The sequence below is a fragment of the Mus musculus genome, chromosome 6, assembly GCF_000001635.26.
Source record: "Mus musculus strain C57BL/6J chromosome 6, GRCm38.p6 C57BL/6J".
NCBI lineage: Eukaryota > Metazoa > Chordata > Mammalia > Rodentia > Muridae > Mus > Mus musculus.
In genome coordinates, this window is record NC_000072.6 from 136587040 (window position 1) to 136606095 (window position 19056).

At 42.2% G+C, this 19056-nt stretch overlaps 1 protein-coding gene across 9 annotated transcripts in view; it reads left to right on the top strand.

Annotated features, from left to right (window-relative positions):
- Atf7ip (activating transcription factor 7 interacting protein) overlaps positions 1-19056 on the top strand; it is a 92062-nt gene that overhangs the window by 68251 nt on the left and 4755 nt on the right. For all 9 annotated transcript variants that reach the window (XM_006506391.4, XM_017321681.2, NM_019426.2 and 6 more), the window contains exons 9-14: positions 6-644; positions 6037-6107; positions 9396-9474; positions 12611-12766; positions 16246-16428; positions 18343-18455. In XM_006506391.4, coding sequence (XP_006506454.1) covers positions 6-644; positions 6037-6107; positions 9396-9474; positions 12611-12766; positions 16246-16428; positions 18343-18455 — 1241 coding nt within the window. The remainder of the gene's footprint in view (positions 1-5; positions 645-6036; positions 6108-9395; positions 9475-12610; positions 12767-16245; positions 16429-18342; positions 18456-19056) is intronic.

Genomic DNA, 19056 nt, shown 5'->3' on the forward strand with positions numbered 1-19056 from the left:
TGTAGTGTCTTCAGCCAGTCACGCCACTTCTACAGCAGTTGTCAGTAGTCAGCCTAAACTGCAGACCTCAGCAACCTCGGGCTCTCTGCCGGCGGCACCTCTTCTTCCTGCGCCCAGCACAGCCACCGTAGTTGCCACTACTCAGGTGCCTAGTGGGACCCCTCAGCCTACAATCTCTCTGCAGCCCTTGCCAGTGATCCTGCATGTGCCCGTTGCCGTGACCTCTCAGCCTCAGCTCCTGCAAAGTCATCCAGGGACTTTAGTGACCAATCAACCATCTGGCAACGTGGAGTTCATATCTGTGCAAAGCCAACCTACAGTGAGTGGTCTTACCAAAAATCCAGTATCCTTGCCACCCTTGCCAAACCCCACTAAACCAAACATTCCGTCAGTGCCCAGTCCTAGTAGTATTCAGAGGAACTCTTCAACCACCGCCGCACCGTTGGGAACAACCCTTGCTGTCCAGGCCGTTCCAACCGCACATTCTATTGTGCAGGCCACAAGGACTTCTCTACCCACAGTAGGCCCGTCAGGACTCTATAGCTCTTCAAGCAGTCGAGGCCCAATACAGATGAAAATCCCAATATCCACTTTTAGCCCTCCATCTTCAGCAGAACAAAATAGCTCTGCCACCCCAAGAATTGGTAAGTTGGTTTGCTTTATAACAAAAACACTTTAATGGTCTATTACTCATTAAACTCTTTCTAACATCACTGGGAAAATGGGGTAAACAATTTGCTTGATTATTTTTAATAATTTTCCGAATCCCTAATGATACTGCTAAAGTGGAGTGAGAGGGGTTTATTTCACAGTGCTTTCTTATGGAGGCATATTTGTAGAACTTTATGGGCTCTTTGACAATTACCTGATGCATGTATACAACATTTAATAATCAGGTCAGAGCATTGAACTCTTTATGTGCTTCAGACAGGCATTTTTGTGTGTTGGGACTTCATTGCTGTTTTTTCTGTATTTCAGAGATGATTTTGGCAAGTAGGTACCTTACTGTGCCCTATGATGCAGGCAGAACTCTTCCTGACTTACTGTCTCTGTGCCCCTTTACCTGTCTCCCCTCTGCCCCGACTTTCTCCTTCCCCCGTCCACCCCCTTTCCTCTCCCCTTCCATGTAAGAGAAGTTGTAATTGAGAACAGAATTTCTGTTTGCTATTTTAGTAATTTATTTTCGTGAGTTTTTGTACAATCTTTGTAGTGAGCATTGTGTGTAATTTGTATTTGCTTTTATGATAGGTGGATCAGGACAATTGAGTAAATACATTATAACGGTCTAATTTTAGAGGTTTATTGTAAGAGAACATCCATAACAATATATTGCCAGGCTGTGGTTGCAGTGCACAGCTTTAATTCCAGCACTTGGGCCAGAGGCAGGTGCATCTCTGAGTTCATAGCTGGCCTGGCCTACAGAGCAAGTTCTAGGATAGCCAGAGCTACACAGACACAAACCTGTCTCAAAACCAAAAGAATAACAAGAACACCGACACCCGTGTATCTTCACTCTGTATTATTTTCTCTGTCATATTCTGTAAGACATATTATCTAATTGTTGTATTTTACTTTAAAATATAAAGTGAATTTGGCTGCAACTGCTATTTCAAATTGCACTCCTCTATCCTGGCTGGCCTCAGAGAGGTCCGCCTGCCTTTGCCATGCTGGGAGAAAGGCGCGTGCCACCTCACTTGGCCACAAAAACATTGTTAATGCACACATTTCTAAGACAGATGTTTACTCATAATCAAATCAGATGACAAGCCAGCTAAGCTTCATTTTCCCCTGACTTCTCTCTTCTCTTCTCTTTTCTTCTCTTCTCTTCTCTTCTCTTCTCTTCTCTTCTCTTCTCTTCTCTTCTCTTCTCTTCTCTTCTCTTCTCTTCTTTCTTAAAAGATTTATTTATTATTATACATAAGTACACTGTAGCTGTCTTCAGACACACTGGGTGTGTTGTGAGCCACCATGTGGTTGCTGGGATTTGAACTCATGACCTTCAGAAGAGCAGTCAGTGCTCTTATCCGCTGAGCCATCTCAGCGACTCCACCCCCCACCCTGATTTCTTTTTACAAAACTTTCAGTATTTTTATTTTTATTTTTTTTTAAACTTTCAGTATTTTTAATGTCAGATGATTTATAATCGACTTTATTTTATGTGATTTGCACAGGATCACTGAAATTTTGAAGCAAAGTTGGCATTGTTTTTAAAATCATTTAATTCATTTACATTGAATTTAAATAAATATAGAAGTTTACTATAAGACCATGGCCTGTAAAGAAAGCTTTAAAGAGTATTTGTTTAATGCTGTGAGTACTTATCCCTTAAATATGCACATTTCAGATTATCCCTTCATCAACATGTTCTTTTAAACAATTTGTAAACATTTGAAAATGCTATACTACAGAATTATCTAGCTGACGGCTGCTTTAGTGTCATCAGTCTGTTTCAGATTTGCTTTGGTATTCAGTGTTTTGTAAGATGAATTCCTCACATAATCATTGATTAATATAGCATTCTCTTTTTGAGATAATATATCCTTAAAATGTTTCTATTTTAGAGTATTTATTTGGTATATTTATATATAACTATATATAAACTATTGAAGTTACCTTCATATGGAATTGCATTTGATTTGTGATGAAAAACTAATTTCTAGCTATTAGTAATAAATGTGAGTGGTGCATACGGTGTTGGCACAGTACTCATTAGGAAGCACTTACGTGAAAACCACGGCCATGCCTAATTTCAGCGATGCCATAATGATAGCAAGAAGATCATTTATCCTTTTAGACTACCTGGAATTTAAGTGGAATCAAATGGAAAAGCTTTGCAGAATATAAAAATTGAAGCTAAATTACATATCCTTATCGTTATAAATAATTATAATCATATAGTCAAAACCTATCATGTCTTATATTCATATACACATAATTAGTAAAAATATGTGCCATATAACTAGATTATATTTGTACATATTTACAATAGTTTATTAAATTCTTACTGGATTTTAAGTAAATAGTACTTGCTTATAATGAAGTAGAGACTCTTTAGGCTCAAATTGTACTTTATTCATTCAAGAAATAATTGGTGTTTGTAATTTTCTCAAGTCCTACAGGCACATAGAAACACATAAGATATCCTCCTTTTCACTAACCCTACAGATTAAATATGCAGCCTTGCCATTAAATAAGTAGCTATAAATATAATAAATATTATAGTATGCTGTTTTCTTTGAGAAGATGGAAAGGAGGAGGAGAGCCATTGAAAGGTCTGAGTTAGTGAACAGAAAACGGGGGAAATTCCTCATTACACTATTTTTTTAAAGGGGGGGGGGTCTGGAGGAGTATGGCATCCGTGAATATTGATTGCAGTGTGGAAAATGGTTAGATAGAAATAGAATGAAGTTGTGGATGCCAGCAATGATGCATACAGGAGTGGGTCATTAGATAAGATGGCACCATAAAGAGATGCAGAGGGGAAAAACTGGTGTACTTGATCGTTTGTTAATTTAAGATGAGACAGCAAGGGCTGGAGAGACAGCTCTCCAAACTGGCTGCTCCTCCAGAGGACACAGGTTTGGTTCCTAATACCCAGGAAGTTGTTCACATCATTCCTCTTATCCCAGGGGATCTGATGCCTTCCTCTGGCTTTCTTGGTTATCCAGGCATGCACGTGGTGCTCATGCAGATAATGCAATAAGACATCACCGTACGCAAATGGATCAAGTTTTTCAAACAGAGATTAATATAAGAGGAATGCTAAATTTAAAGATTGGATTTTTTTAAAATGTGCATGTCTGTGTGTGAGGAGGACAGAGTGTCATCTGTCTGTATATGAGGAAGATGGGGGTGCCATGTCAGTGTATGGGGAGGATGGCAGTGTCATCTGCATATAAGGAGGGTGGGGATGAGAGATGCCATCTGTCTGCATATGACGAGGACAGAGGGTTGTGAGTCTGGTGTAATTAGAGCTGCAGTTACAGTTAGTTGTGAGCTGCTCATGTGGGGTGTTGAGATTAGACCTCTGGGTCCACTGAAAGCACAGTATGTGCGCTCTTATCCACTGAGCCATCTCTCCAGTTCCTGATTTGGACCTCTAAAATATTGAATGCTAGTCTGATTTTTAAAAACCCAATGTTAAGGAGTTGATTTGTAAAGAGTTATGTAGTTGCGTAACATTCACTAAACATCTCTGATTTCCAGAAGTATGGGAAAACTAGAGCTTACTTAACACCAAGCAGTTTACTCCTTCAACCACAATTTCCTTTGAGTTTCTACAGGCTTTCTGTGTTCTGTTTCTACTCAGCCAGTTATCCAGACCTACTAAGAGAATACTACCACTTTCTACTATAAAGTACCGTGGCGACTGGAACTGCAGTGCAAAGATGGCTCAGCAGTTCCAAGCATTGCTGCTCTTGCAGAGGATCTCAGTTTAAGTCTCAGATTGCAAAACTCACGAGTGCCTGTAACTTGAACTCCAAAAGATTGCCCCCCTCTTATGGCCTTCAGAGGCGTCTGCACACATGTGTCCACGCAGACACTCCAGACATGAGCATACGCACACACATAAGCAAAAGTAAATGTAAACCATGTACTCAAAAGAGTAAAGGAAATACTGGTTAAAATGCTGGTCACCCCACTCGCTCAGTCCCTGCTTGCTCCAGCCCAGAGATTTACTTATTATATGTAAGTACACTGTAGCTGTCTTCAGACACACCAGAAGAGGGCATCAGATCTCATTATGGATGGTTGTGAGCCACCATGTGGTTGCTGGGATTTGAACTCAGGACATTTGGAAGAACAGTCAGTGCTCTTAATGGCTGAGCCATCTCTCCAGCCCTTGGTTTTTAGGTATTTATGGTCTACTTTTCATATTATCCGAGAGTTTGAAAATAACAGGAATACCATATTTGACCAAGAAATTATTTCCAGAACGAGGATGGATGTTTTTAATATGAGAACACTTCTGATAATGCAGTTAATTATTCTCAGAGTGAAAGCAAATTTATTTCAGTGGACGTAATAGACTTTTAAGTTCCTCATCTGTCCATTAGAAATTTGATATGAACAAACTTGCTCTTCATGCTGTTCTTGAAGTGGTTTTCAGGTCTATACAATCTTCCCATGGAAGCCTGACACAAGTCAAAAGAAAATGAATAGAGGAAAGTAATCTGGGTAGGCAGATGACCTCAAGTCAAAGTCCCAACACTCAGATAAAGGTCAGGCCTGGTGGCAGGAATCTAAACCCGGTGGAGGCCTCACGCAGGTGGATTCAGGCACTGGCCAACCAGGCTTGCAGAGGCAGTGGTCTCCAGGTTCAAAGACGGCCTCCCAAAATAAGCTGGAGGGGCATTGAGGAGGGCACATGATGTCACTCTGGCCTCCATACATAGCCATGAACAAGCATGTGCATCTTCACAGCACACAAAGAGCTTGAACTAATACATGTATGTACTTCTCATCCTTGCTATGACTTTCTGCACTGAATCTATTCTGAACATTTTTATGTAAGATTTTCCTCAAAGACATATGATAGGAAAGAATGGCGTTCTGCCTTACCATTTACTCAGATTGAACATTCTCGCTGTACACATGTCAGGTTATATCCTCAGGGACTCCTTAGGGTAGTTTCAGTTGCTCTGCAATGAGTTATATGAAGCCTGAAGTTTTATATTGTGAGGGCTGGAGAGATGGCTCAGTGGTTAAGATCACTGACTGCTTTTCCAGAGGTCCTGAGTTCAATTCCCAGCACTACATGGTGGCTCACAACCATCTGTAATAGGATTTGATACCCTCTTCTGGTGTGTCTGATGACAGCTACAGTGTACTCATACATACAATAAATAACTTTTTAAAAGGAAAAGAAAATTTTATAATGTGAATTAGCCTTCTAAAACAGTGATCTGTGAGAGAAACCATCTGTAACATGCTGACAGAAAACCATTGGAGAAGAGTACAGAAATTATGTGTGTAAAGCAGCCTGGCCTTTTACATATTACGCATGTGTTAAACTTTTCTCTTTTTTTGTTTAAGTTACAGAAAACCAGACAAACAAAACAGTAGATTCTTCTATTAATAAGAAAGCAGCCGATAGCACATCACAGGTAAGATGTTTCCCTTTGTCACAGCGCCATGGTATGGTTTTCCTTCCATCATTAATTACAGGGCTTATTGTTCTTTTTTGAGACATGATCTTTTGTAGCCCAGGCTAGTCTCAAACTCACTGAACAAGAGTCTTCTGTTCGTTTTCCTTCTTTCCGGAGGGAAGGCTTTGTTGAAGGTGGGATTTTGGTTGCGAGGGTCAATCGGCAGCATGTGCATGGCCTGCTGAGTGTAGCAGTGACTCTTTGTGCTCTACAGAGTGTCACTGTGGTCTCCACAGAAGTGCCACCTTAGTATTCTTTCTGCTTGACGTCCGTGGTACTTTTCAGAATTGTAGATGTTTTCACCAGGTGTTTGGAGGAAGGTTTTTATTTCTTCATGTACTCAACTACTCAGACCTCACTTAACAAGTTATACTACATTTATCTGTTAGGAGTGTAGCAGTGCACAAGCTGAGATTAGAGGACACCTACACGTCAGGTCTCTGGGGCTGGAGCTCAGGCTTTGACTCAAAGTAGCAGAGCCTTTGTCTGCTGAGCCACTCACTGCACTGTCCACCATTCCTCAGCCAGGTGTTTGTTGAACTCCACTTGATATCCAGCTCTCCTTTTCCTTCTCTCCCTCCTCTCCCTCCCCCTCCTCCCCCCTCCCTCTCCTCCTCCTCCTCCTCTTTTGTTTCATTCTCCATTCCTTGGGTGGAAAAATTCTTTTGGTCAAACATCATTTTCACTGAGATCATCTGCATCCTATAACTGCCTTGTGCCCAGCCAAATGACTTTTAACATAACATTGGATAATTATTCTTTTAAGAATCTTGCACATGTATACAGTGTATTTTGATCACATACCCTTCCTCTTCCTCTAAATGCTCCCAAACACATCTCTTCCCAACTTCACCCTGCTCTTACTATCCAGAATCGTTACTGTGCCCATGTGGGCACAGGCGTGGGGTGTACCAGTGGCCCAACCCTCCTGCAACAGCCATCAGCTGTTACTAATGCCTTAGCTACAGTAGGCCTCATAAACCCTTTCTTTACCCCTGCTGGAATCTAACTGGCTTGATCTCATGTCGTTGTGGTGCAGATAGTCCCGGCTGATAGTCCAAGTTCATGACTACAGCTTCTGTGTCATGTCACAGGCTCCGCCCCATCCCTTGGCTCTTACTTTGTTTCCAGCTCCTCTTCCACCATGTACTCAGTGCCTTGGATGATAATGGTGGGAGGACGGGTTGCTTACAGATTGTCCCACTCCTGGCTGAGCTTGCACAGGTCTCTCTCAGTCCCTGACAACTTTTGTACTGATAGCTGCTCATTGCGGAGAGAAGCTTCCCTGACTAAGGCAAGAGCAGTACAGATCTATGGCTGGAAACATAAATATTTAGAAGACAGCTTGACAACATGATAGTTTAGCAAACAACAATAATTCTATTATTGTTCTAATAATTCTAATAATCCTCCAACCCCAGCCATGGGCTTTGGCAAGGTGTACAATACCAGACACATTCCCTTCTGTGGAGCAGACCTGCAATCCAATTGGAAAGGAGTTGTTTATACCCTGGCACTAATGTCACCATGACATGCTACTATTGTACCAGTGGGAATGTCACGTGACTCAGCTGGCAGATCAGAACTGTTGCGTGCAGGGAACAGTACTGGCTGGGTAAGACCATTGATAGCTTTCCTCTCCCAGTGGCCTGCATAGTGCCTGCCTGCCATAGTGCGGAAGTCTCCAGTCAGCTGCAGAATGATTTCTCCATGTCCGAGACTTTATTTAATAACCCATGTGTCCTGGAAGCAGCACTGTCCACCCATGCCTGCCTCTGCTTCCTGACTGCTGGGACTAAAGGTGTACTGACTTCTTTTTTTTCTTTTTTCTTTTTTTGTCCAAAGTTAAATTCCACTTTACTATATAGTTTTTTCTTTCCATGTTAAGTAATATCTGCGATCCGTTGTTTCAAAATTTAGTAGCATTTTGAAAACTGGACCTTGTAAATAATATAGTAAGTAAATAACTTTGCATTCCTTGAGGACTAGAAACTTAATTTTGAATTAAACCAATTTGTGTTTGTAAATCTGTAATTTTCTATGAAATTATTGTAGAAGAGTTTTACAAGATTTAGAATCATTATCTGGATTTTCTAAGGTCTGGGAATTCTTTTCTTAATTATTTATTATTATCATTATTGCTATTACACTAATCTATTTGTGTGTAAGTGCCACAGAACCATGTGGTGCTCAGAGGACAGTTCTGCATTGGGTGGGTCCTGGATCAGTCTCAGCCAGTCTAGCTCTGTAGCGAGTCCTCTTCCCCTGTGGAGCCATATTCCTGGTGCAACCTCTTTCTGTAGTTTCACAAGATGACTTGACCTTTACAGATGAGGTTGCTAATTATTTAGATCCAATCTCAGAATGGTATGTCAAAACAGATTATAATTATCATTTATTAAGCATTATCATATTCCACATGTTCTATTAGGCATTTCGTATATACATTTATGTACACATTTTGTATATCTTTGTAATGTCTTACCTGTGTGCACTATAGAGATTGATTCACGTAACTTATGAGTTGGAATCCTGCTGCAGATGCTGGCTCTCCAGCCAGTGCTGTTCCTTCAGCCTTCTGCTACTCCTGGTTTTGTTTTTGTCTTAATTCTAATTGTCTTACTAATGATTTTGGACAGTGTACTGAGTTTGGTCAAATTGGACATCACCTAATGACATAAAAATGCCACCTCACTAACTGTAACTGATCATCTATAACTGATCGTTTAAGAATAAGGTTGCCAGGATTTTCATTGTCAGAGAGTGGATGTTTGTATTTAATCCCATAGCACTTAAGAGAATCTAGGCACTTTGGTTGTTCTGTGTAACAGACAGCTTTATTTCTAAAACTAATACAATTTCTGTGGAAAATATTTGAAAATTATGTTTCTTGTACTAATGACAGTCACTATAGTTTGTCTATTTTCTGTGGGCACTTGCACATATGTGTGCTCACATGCCACAGCATGCACATGCAGGTCAGAGGACAACCTGTGGGAGAGTCCGTCCTGGCTGGGCTTGCAGCAAGTGCCTTTTACTCACGAGTAAACTCCAGTGTGCTCAGCGGTGTGCTGCTCAGCGGTGTGCTCAGTGGTGTGCTGAGGTGGTGGCCTGCCACACTGTTGAGATAAAGGGATTTGGGGCTTAGCTTGAATGAGGCCATTCTCTCCTTTGCCCTTACTGTTACCACATATTTCCTTAGTAGCTTCAGCTCCACTGCAGAATCAAACAAGTTTTATTTTTCAGAGTGGAAAAGCTTCTAGCAGTGACTCAAGTGGTGTCATTGATCTCACGATGGACGATGAAGAGAGCGGAACTACACAAGGTACCCGAACAATGATTCTTTACTCATGCTTCATGAATGTTCCCCTCCTAGGATTTGATGAAACTTTCTAGTGGTGACGTTGATGTATCTACACCTCCCCCCTTTTTATTAATCATTTTATTTATTTATATTTCAAATGTTATCTTCCTTCCTGGTCTCCCCTCCATGAACCCCTCACCCCAAGTTCCTCCCCTTTGCCTCTAAGAGGGTGCTCCCCCCACCCACCCACCCACCCACCCACTCCTGCCTCATTCCCGTAGCAGTCCCCTTCTCTAGGGCATCGAAACTCCATAGGACCAAGTGCCTCCCCTCCCACTGATTAAGCAGTCCTCTGCTACATATGTGTCAGGAGCCATGAACTGGCCCATGTATACTCTTTGGTTGATGGTTTAGTCCCTGGGAGCTCTGAGGGGTCCGGTTAATACTGTTCTTTCTATGGGATGGCAGTCCTTCAGCCCTTCACCAACTCTTCCATGGGGTTCTTGGGCTCAGTCCAGTGGTTGCCAAGGGTGACTATCTGCATCTGTCTTGGTCAGGTGCTGGCAGAGCCTCTCAGAGGACAGCCATACCAGGCTCCTGTCTGCAAGCACATCTTGGCACCAACAATAGTGTTGGGGTTTGGTATCTGTATATGAAATGGATTGCATGGTAGGGCTGTCTCTGGATGGCCTTTCCTTCAGCCTCTGCTCCATTTTTGTTGCTGCATTTCCTTTAGACTGGGACAATTCTGGGTTAATTTTTAGATGGGTGGGTAGCCCTATCCCTCCATTGGGGCCATGTCTATCTACTAGACGTGGTCTCTTCAGGTTCTCTTTCCCTGCTGTTGCGTATTTTGGCTAGTGTCATCCATCTCCACTGGGTCCTGGGAGCTTCCTGCATTCTTGGCTTCTAGGATTTCCTAGTGGTTCCTCAAGTCCTCCCCCCCACCCCCCCCCCCCACACACACACTGCTACTTATTTCTATTCGTTCTTCTGGTTCTCTGGCCATCTCTCTGTATCCTTTTTAGAATGAGAGTCTTTGACATTAGAATTAAAAGCAGCAGTCAGCTCCTGAGTGAGTGTGAGCGGGCTGTAGAGGGAGGCAGCAGTGAGAACACATCACCGATGGCACATGGAAAGGAGCTCTTTCAAATGAAACCTCGTCCTCATTCTAGACGTGAAGCAAGTTAGCAGACTTAGGAAGCATCAGAATCAATAAGAGACCCAGGAATCAAGACGACGAGTTTGGTGGTTGCTTGCTCCCTTAATCTCCCCCTTCTTTCTTTTCCTCTCCTTCTCCAGTCCCTTTCACTCCCCTTCTAGTGTCTGTCCATTTAATTTTCATCCTTTGAATTGCTATATAAATAAAAATCAAAATTTTATAATCATTCTTATCAAGAGTCCCTAATAATTTTCTTAGTTGCAGTATTCAGAAACTAACTTGGATAGATACTAAGGCATATTCTGCAGTGTTTCATGAATAAAGTTCCTGGGTCAAATCTAATTGCAAAAGTGCTAAATTTAGAAAAATCAATGTTTTTTTTTTTAATGTACACTAATTTGGCCTTTACTGTGATAATTTGTAGTGTGAATGCCCAGCTATGATTCACAGTATGATATTTCTCAGATTTCTTTGGCTATCAAAATGTCTTTGCTCACAGACATGGGAAAGCATGATGATGATAATGTGTTTATCTAATGCTAATTGTTTTTATCTTGAAGTAAGTGAACTTACAAAGTCATGTTTTAGGGTATAAGACGGTTGATTTGGGAGAAATAAAATGAGTAACGATAGCTAATTCTAAGCAGTGTACAGAAGAACCGTATGAGCTGAGGTACAGTCAAGACATTTATGCTGTCCTTCATCGCGGCTGACCTCTTGATGGTGTGATGACTGCCATGATTGCTATAGTGGTGATTTTAAGAGTTTTAAATCATCATTTTACTTTCAGTTTTGTTTATTCTGCTTTTGTAGATTGGTTTTGCTCTCAGGAATTCTTAGAGAACAAAAATTAATACTGAAGCAAGATTCTGTGAGGGTAGAGCTGGCCATGCGTGTCCCAGGCATTCCACCTGCCACTGTGCTAGCCTCTTCAGGATGCTTTCATTGACCCACGTTTGAGTCATATTAATTTTCCCATTCTAAAGAATATTGTGCTCCTATTGCAACAAACTAAAGGACCCAGAGCTATTCAATAGGACACAAATGGACAAGGGTCCACTCCTAGAGAAAGTAGTTGGCTTATCTTCTTCAGAGTGCTCCATGTCAGGGTTTTTTTTTTTATGGTAAAGAGGCCTGTTTTGACATTTGAAGCCTTTTTACTTTAAGAAACAGATAATGATGATTAGCAAGCACTTATATAAAAATCTAAGCCGGGCATGTGGCGCACGCCTTTAATCCCAGCACTCAGGAGGCAGAGGCAGGTGGATTTCTGAGTTCGAGGCCAGCCTGGTCTACAAAGTGAGTTCCAGGACAGCCAGGGCTATACAGAGAAACCCTGTCTCGAAAAACCAAAAAAAAGAGAAAAAAAAATCTAAGCAACTCTTTGTAATTGAGATTTAAAACCTTCACTCTATGATTTGCCTAGAAGAATGTCTCTGGGGGGCTGGAGAGATAGCTCAGTGGTTAAGAGTGCTGACTCCTCTTCCGGAGGTCCCGAGTTCAAATCCCATCACCCACATGAAGGCTCTTAACCATCCTTAATGAGATCTGACGCTCTTCTGGTACATCTGAAAACAGCTACAGTGTACTTACATATAATAATAAATAAATGTTTAATTAAAAAAAAGAAATCTTGCCTTGTATAATTTAGGGAAAAAAAGAATGTCTTTGGTACATTGATAAATATATATACGTGCATTTTTACAATGAAGTTAATATTGTATATTGAGTCCAAAGATTGTTGATTGAAGACCATGACTGTATTTCTATAAGAGTGTGAACTGGAATCTGTTAAGATCCACTATTCTTTAAATAGCTCCTGACTGAGTTTTCAAATCAGCAAGAATACACATAATGAGAACAGAAAAACATGGTTTCTGAAGAGGACAATGTGATGTGCAGGTAGCAAGCAGATGAGTAAATGTCAGGGAAGTCAGGCCTGGGTCACCTGTGTCTTCTTGCCATCACTCATGTGTCTCATCTTTTAATTAACAGACCCCAAGAAGATAAGTCCTCCTTCTTCATCAACTGTGAGCACTTCTCAGCCCATGTCTCGACCGTTGCAGCCCATTCTGCCAGCACCACCTCTTCAGCCATCAGGCGTGCCCACAAGTGGACCATCTCAGGCAACTATCCATGTTCTGCCTACAGGTAAATCTCCTGAGTCACCACGCAGGAACTTCAGTAACCCATTTGTAGAACGTCTTGGTCATTGTCATTAGCTACTCTGAAGAACAGAAGTAATTTAGCGCTCCAGAAAGGCTGGTTATAATAACTGTTCTGAATAGAAACAAGACATTTCAGGACTGGTCAAATTTTGTTTTTTAAGTTGGAGATTGAACCTAGGGCCTTAAGCATGCTAGATAAGCAATCTATTCCTAAGGCAGGGTCTGAGGATCAAGCTGGTTTTAACCAACCTACCATAATATCAGTGTTCTAGGGTTTTATTGCTGTGATCAGGCACCATGACCAAGGCCACTCTTACAAAGGCAAACATTTAATTGGGGCTGGCTTCTACACTTGCTCCAAAGGCAGCCAGGAGACTACCGTACTAGGCATAGCTTGAGCTTATATAGGACACCTAAAAGCCTGTCTCCACAGTAGCACACTTCCTTCAACAAGGCCACACCTACTCCAATGTGGCCATACCTCCCACTAGTGATACACCCTATGGACGAGACATTCAAACATGAACCTGGGGGGGCCCAACCTGGTCAAATCAGCACAGTCAGGAAGCCTGTGCTCATAGTTCCCCTGTTTCATTTCAAACACAGTAGGATTGGGTAGTGTCACTCCATAGCCTGTGTCACCTGAACGGTCAGATTGGGTCGTGTCACTCCATAGCCTGTGTCACCTGAATGGTAAGATTGGGTAGTGTCACTCCATAGCCTGTGTCACCTGAACTCTTCAGAAGACCTGGCTTCTTGCAGGTCAGGTTATTATCTATCGCTTACAGAAGCACACCCTCCTGAGTGAGCTAAATGACATTTCACCCATGAGAGTTACATTGCCAGAAGAATTTGTGGCTAAATTATTTTCTAATGGCTCACCAAGTCATTTGTTAATCTTTAAGATCGATCTTGGTGCAGTAAGTTCGTGCAGTTTAGTGTAGTGCCTGGGTGGATTGTTTGCCTTTCAGATATGCACGTCCTGTTGCTTAAACTACTGTTTATCCTGTTGCCGGCTCTAGCCAACACCATGTGCTATGCAACTGTGTTCTACATAGAAGTTTTATTTTGGTCTTTATATTCAAATGCCATTTTTCTGTCTAAATAGCTACATTGCATTTAATGCTTAGCAGTTGTGTGTCTCTACCTTATCCAAAGTTAAAGTGACAGGTAGGTAATTTATAGTTTAAAAGGAAGTGTCATTATGCAAAGAGATACATTGGTAGTTGTCATCAGATGCTGAAGAATTCTTGCTTCCCATTCTGAGTACGAAAATTAGTAAGTAAGTTATAAACTATAGTTGAATGTCCACTTAAAAGCTTTGGACTTATAAATTTTTGGGACTGCCTCACTAAAGATCCTTCTTGGAAGCTGTGTTTTAAATGTACTTGGCATCAAATGTCAACTCAATGTAAAGTAGGAAGCGCTGACAGGTAGGTAGGAGATGGCCTCTTTTGCCAGTGATTTCATCTACCACATCAGTGAACCAAAGGAGTCATCTTTGAGAACACTAGCGAAAGGCAGGAGCTGCTAAAATGTTGAAGCATCAGCACCGCATCTTTATCAGGCCAGACTGTGTCTGCATTGCAAAGCCTTAAAGATTCTTCATCTTATTTCCTTTATGGTTCCTTTTATGAGGTCACAACTGGGAGGTTATGCTTGTGCCAGTTCAGCCATTTATGTGAAGAACTTGAAACAGTTTCCATTATCCACATCAGTCACCCAGCAGGCCTTTAGCAGATGCCTCCTACAGTCAGGCTGTGCTGTGCACACTGCTGCAGTGACCTCAGGACTGTAGGGACGAGCACCAGAGTGGCTTTTGCTGTGGTTCAAGTTCAAGGGAAGGAGGCCACAGAAAGAATCAAAGTTACTGATGACCAAGGAGCATGCTTGTTAAGTTTTGCCATGGTGCCACTTTTGAGTTTTGTGTGTGCATGGTGGATCTGAATCAGAGTAAGCCATCATCAGTCAATGCCAAGTTCACCTCTGCTCAGCTATTACCATGGTAACAACATAGAGAATTCAATAAAGAAGGGACGAGTGAACTGACTTTGCCATTTTTAGTTTCTTGATACACATTATCATTTTCTTCTACTTTTATTTGTTTTGCTTTATTTTGGGTTGTGAGCTTATCCTTTGACAGCAGAGCCATCTCTTCATCTTCAACTCTTTGACTTTCTCTGTAAGCGAGGGTCTCATTCTAGCCCAGAATGTTCCTAAACTCATTTGTAGTCACGGTGGCTTCAAACTCACTATTAGGATTGCATATGTGAGCCTTACTAATAGTGAGTTATTGCCTTACTAGAATTCTGCATTTGCCAACTTGAAGTAGAACACAGCACTGCCGTTAGGTTAGACATGACCCACATTCCAAGTACTGAGTAGCACCGAGGAGAGCAAATGTAAGCGAATGAGTCCATTCTTGGTGCTGGGGTGGGGAGTGTTGTGCAAACAAGGATCAAGGTAAAGCCACCTGCTGACAGGCCTGACAGCTCGACTTCAGTCCTTAGTGCCACCAGAGTGGAAGAAGAGAACCATCTCACCCTGATTGTTGCCTGATCATCACGCATGCACACAAAAAATAAATAAAATGTAAAAACAAATTAAAAGTTTTATGTCAAGATTATAAAATGTGGCTCCCAATAAGGCTTTGCTGTGGACACTGGTGCCCTGAGAAAGGAATGCACATGGAGGGGGAGAGTAATTTCATACCATGTTCCCCCCAAAACCATCTTCCAACTTCATCATGTACAATGTTAACATCTGCTGGGGCGCCATGTACAGTGCCTGGGTGTTAGAACTGTGCGTTTAGTAACCACTCTCAAGGTTGTGCGTCAGAGACCTACTTCAAGGTTCTCAGCTATTACGTGCTTCTACGTCTGCAGCACCCAGGAAGGTTCCTGGAAAATGCTTGTGTGCTTTGAGTTCAGTGAACAGAGACCACAACCACCAAAGGTGACAGTTAAGTCAGGGAAGACCCTGCTCAGGTCGTCCACGGGGTGAGACCCTGGGGAGGCTCCTGCACGAGGGAAAAGATGACCTCATCAGCCAGCCACACACACACACACACACACACACACACACACACACACAGCCAGGGTCATAAACTCCTTGGCTGTTCTTTGAGCTATGCTGCTTTGTTTCTCTTCAGTCTGCTGAGATGATGAGTCTGGTTGGTGTTAGATGAGAGACTTCAGCAGGAACTTGTCCCTTATTTGTAAGCAGTGGCCTGATCTCCCTCTTTCCTTGCCATAGTTAACTCAGCTAGACAGACAAATGGAGCAGGGAAAATGCACATGACCTTCAGAACTGGAGGGAGGGCTGGAGATGTGTGATCCACATGTGGTTCTGACAGCCCTTTTCTCCTGTGCTTAGACTGTGTGTAATGGTAATTGCTGCTTCATGATGTTGTCTTACATAGAATTGGCTACATTCTTGGTATCTTTTGTTTGCTTCCTTTAGCTCCAACCACCGTGAATGTAACACATCGTCCAGTAACTCAGGTGACCACAAGACTCCCTGTACCGAGAGCTCCTGCAAACCACCAAGTGGTTTATACAACTCTCCCAGCGCCAACCACTCAGGCTCCCCTACGAGGAACTGTTATGCAGGCTCCTGCCGTTCGCCAGGTCAATCCTCAAAATAGTAAGAGGCTCTTTTCTTATATATGGCTTTGAGGGGTATGTACTGCTCTATATGACGTAAGATTATCATACTAAGGGACATATGGAACAGCACACTTGCATGGAATAATTAGCAACAATGTATTACATTGGAAATTACTGATACCATAGATCACTGGCTAGCCTGGAACTCACAGAGATCCACATGCCTCTGTCTCCCAAGTGCTACGATTAAAGGGTTACAGCACTACATCTAGCCTTTCTTATGTTCTAAAGAAAGATATTTAACATGTATACTATAAAATTTGTAGCCTTTATATCATCTTTAGTTTAACTTTGTTATTATAGTAGCCCATAATATTACTGTTTTATAGATTCCTGTATATCCCTGGCTGCATAGGAGTTTGCGCTATGGACCAGGCTGGCCTCAACCTCGCAGACAGCTGCTTGCCCCTGCCTCCTCTCTGCTGAGGTTTAAAAGTGTGCACTTAATGATGACTACCTAGTCAACTGAAGTTAGAATGATGAGTTGTGGCTTAGCCCAGAAAAGGGAAGTTATTGTAAGGGTTACCTCAAATATTACAGGGAAATCAGTTGATTTAGATAGTAATTATGCCCAGTCTGTATAAAACTAGCATGTGTGTATTAATATCATAGAGTACATGGCTTAATCACAGAGTATAGCATAGAAAAACAAGGTATATAAAATGTAAAGAAGTATAATAAAAGTGAAACACAAGTGACCTTTGCCACGTTAGAAAGTACAATTTTATTACTCTTCTGTCTGTCTGTCCCTCTGCCATCCTCTCTTAATTGACATCAGTGTAGGAGTCACTTACATATGCTCATCTCACATGCATATAAACATAGAATGCTAAATGTATAGTAATGTAAACAAAGCTAATGTATAGCTGTGAATATCTATTTATAAAATAACAAATATAGCTGTCTAACAAAACTATAATTCCATTATTAATTCTTCTAAGGGAAATTAAACCAAATGGCATCTTTGGATCATAGTCTGGTTTAAGTTTCTCAAGTTTGTAAGGATTTTCTCTAGGCTGTTGTGTGATTGGGTCATGAATGAGTTCTAGAGCAGTCCTGGCACTTAGTGTGGGTCGCATACAGAATGTCTGACCAGTGTGATTGGGACAGTGGATGGCACGGCTCTAAAGTCTGTACTCGGTTGAACTTTGTGATGTCACTGCAGTCTTCCTGGGCATGGAGTGTCCTTAGCTGCTTAGCAGTATAAAGAGAAAAAGTGGGAGCCCCACTAACATAGGACTGGTGGCTTTAAAAAAACAGATTTGTTAATGTGTGTGTCTGTGTGTGTGTGTGTGTCTGTGTGTCTGTGTGTGTCTGTGTGTGTCTGTCTGTGTGTGTGTGTGTGTCTGTGACTGCACAGGCCAGAAAAGGATGTCCCGCTCCGCTCCATGGAGCAGGAGTTGCAGGCAGTTGTGAGCTGGCTGATGTGGGTGCAGGGAACCAAGCTCAGGGCCTTATGCAAGGGCAGTATGCGCTCCTCACTGCTGAGCTTTGCCCCAAGGACAGACTGCTTTGGTAAGGAGCGTCTGTCTGCAGATCCTTGGAGCCATTGGCTCCATCCGGTTTAGCTGCTGTCCACCTTGGAGGGCAGGGCCGTTGGTGTGGGGTTTTATTTCTAGTCGTCCTCAGGATGATCTCTGTCTGTGCTGTCCTTGGGTGTCATTGTCATGTCTTCCTGCTTCTTGGTTCCTTCCCATTGCTGCATACAGCCTGCAGTGCCACTGCGGTAGTGTCTGTGAGAGGTTTGGGTTTTTGAGTTCTTTATCTGATGTAGACTTTTCAGTTGGAATTGCTCATCTTGAAATTTTTTTAAATTTTTTTTTACTGTTTATAATGACCGAACACAAATTTATAGTAGAATTTTCATGTTTCCCTCAATTTTCTTTTGCAGGTGTTACAGTTCGAGTGCCTCAGACAACCACATATGTTGTAAACAATGGACTGACTCTAGGCTCAGCAGGGCCTCAGCTCACGGTGCATCACAGGCCCCCACAAGTGCACAATGTAAGTATCAGTGCTTGCCTTCTGGACCTCCTCAGTCACTAAGCTGCTAGAGCATTCCAGCTGTCTTCCTTTCCTTCCCTCCTCCCTCTCTCCACCCCTCCTTTTCTTTCAACAGGGTTTCTCTCTGTAGCCTTGGCTATCTTGGAACTCACTCTTTAGACCAGGCTGACATTGACCCTGGAAATCATAGAGACCCACCTGCCTCTGCCTCCCAAGTGCTGGGATGAAAGGCCTTAGTCACCATTGCCTGGCTACCACTTCCTTTTTTAAAGTAATGTTATCAAAGGAAGGAGAGAGCTCTTCTTCCCTCTAGTAGAGGGTCATTGTAGACAACTCGATCTTATCTTGGGGAAACAGTACCGGATCGAGGACTGATGCTCACTCTGACCGACAGGGTGATGGCCCAGGCTTCTGAGGTGACAGACAGTGCCCCAAACTCAGGTGTAAATCCCTCGAGTTATGACTTTGTATTTCTTAAAATCTAACTGCTGTGTTGTCATTAGTTTATCTTAAATGATGCACTGGCATTTGGAATGGATTTTGTTACAAAAGAACAGAAAATAAAGTATTTCCCTCTAAATTTAGCCTTAAACAAAGTCAT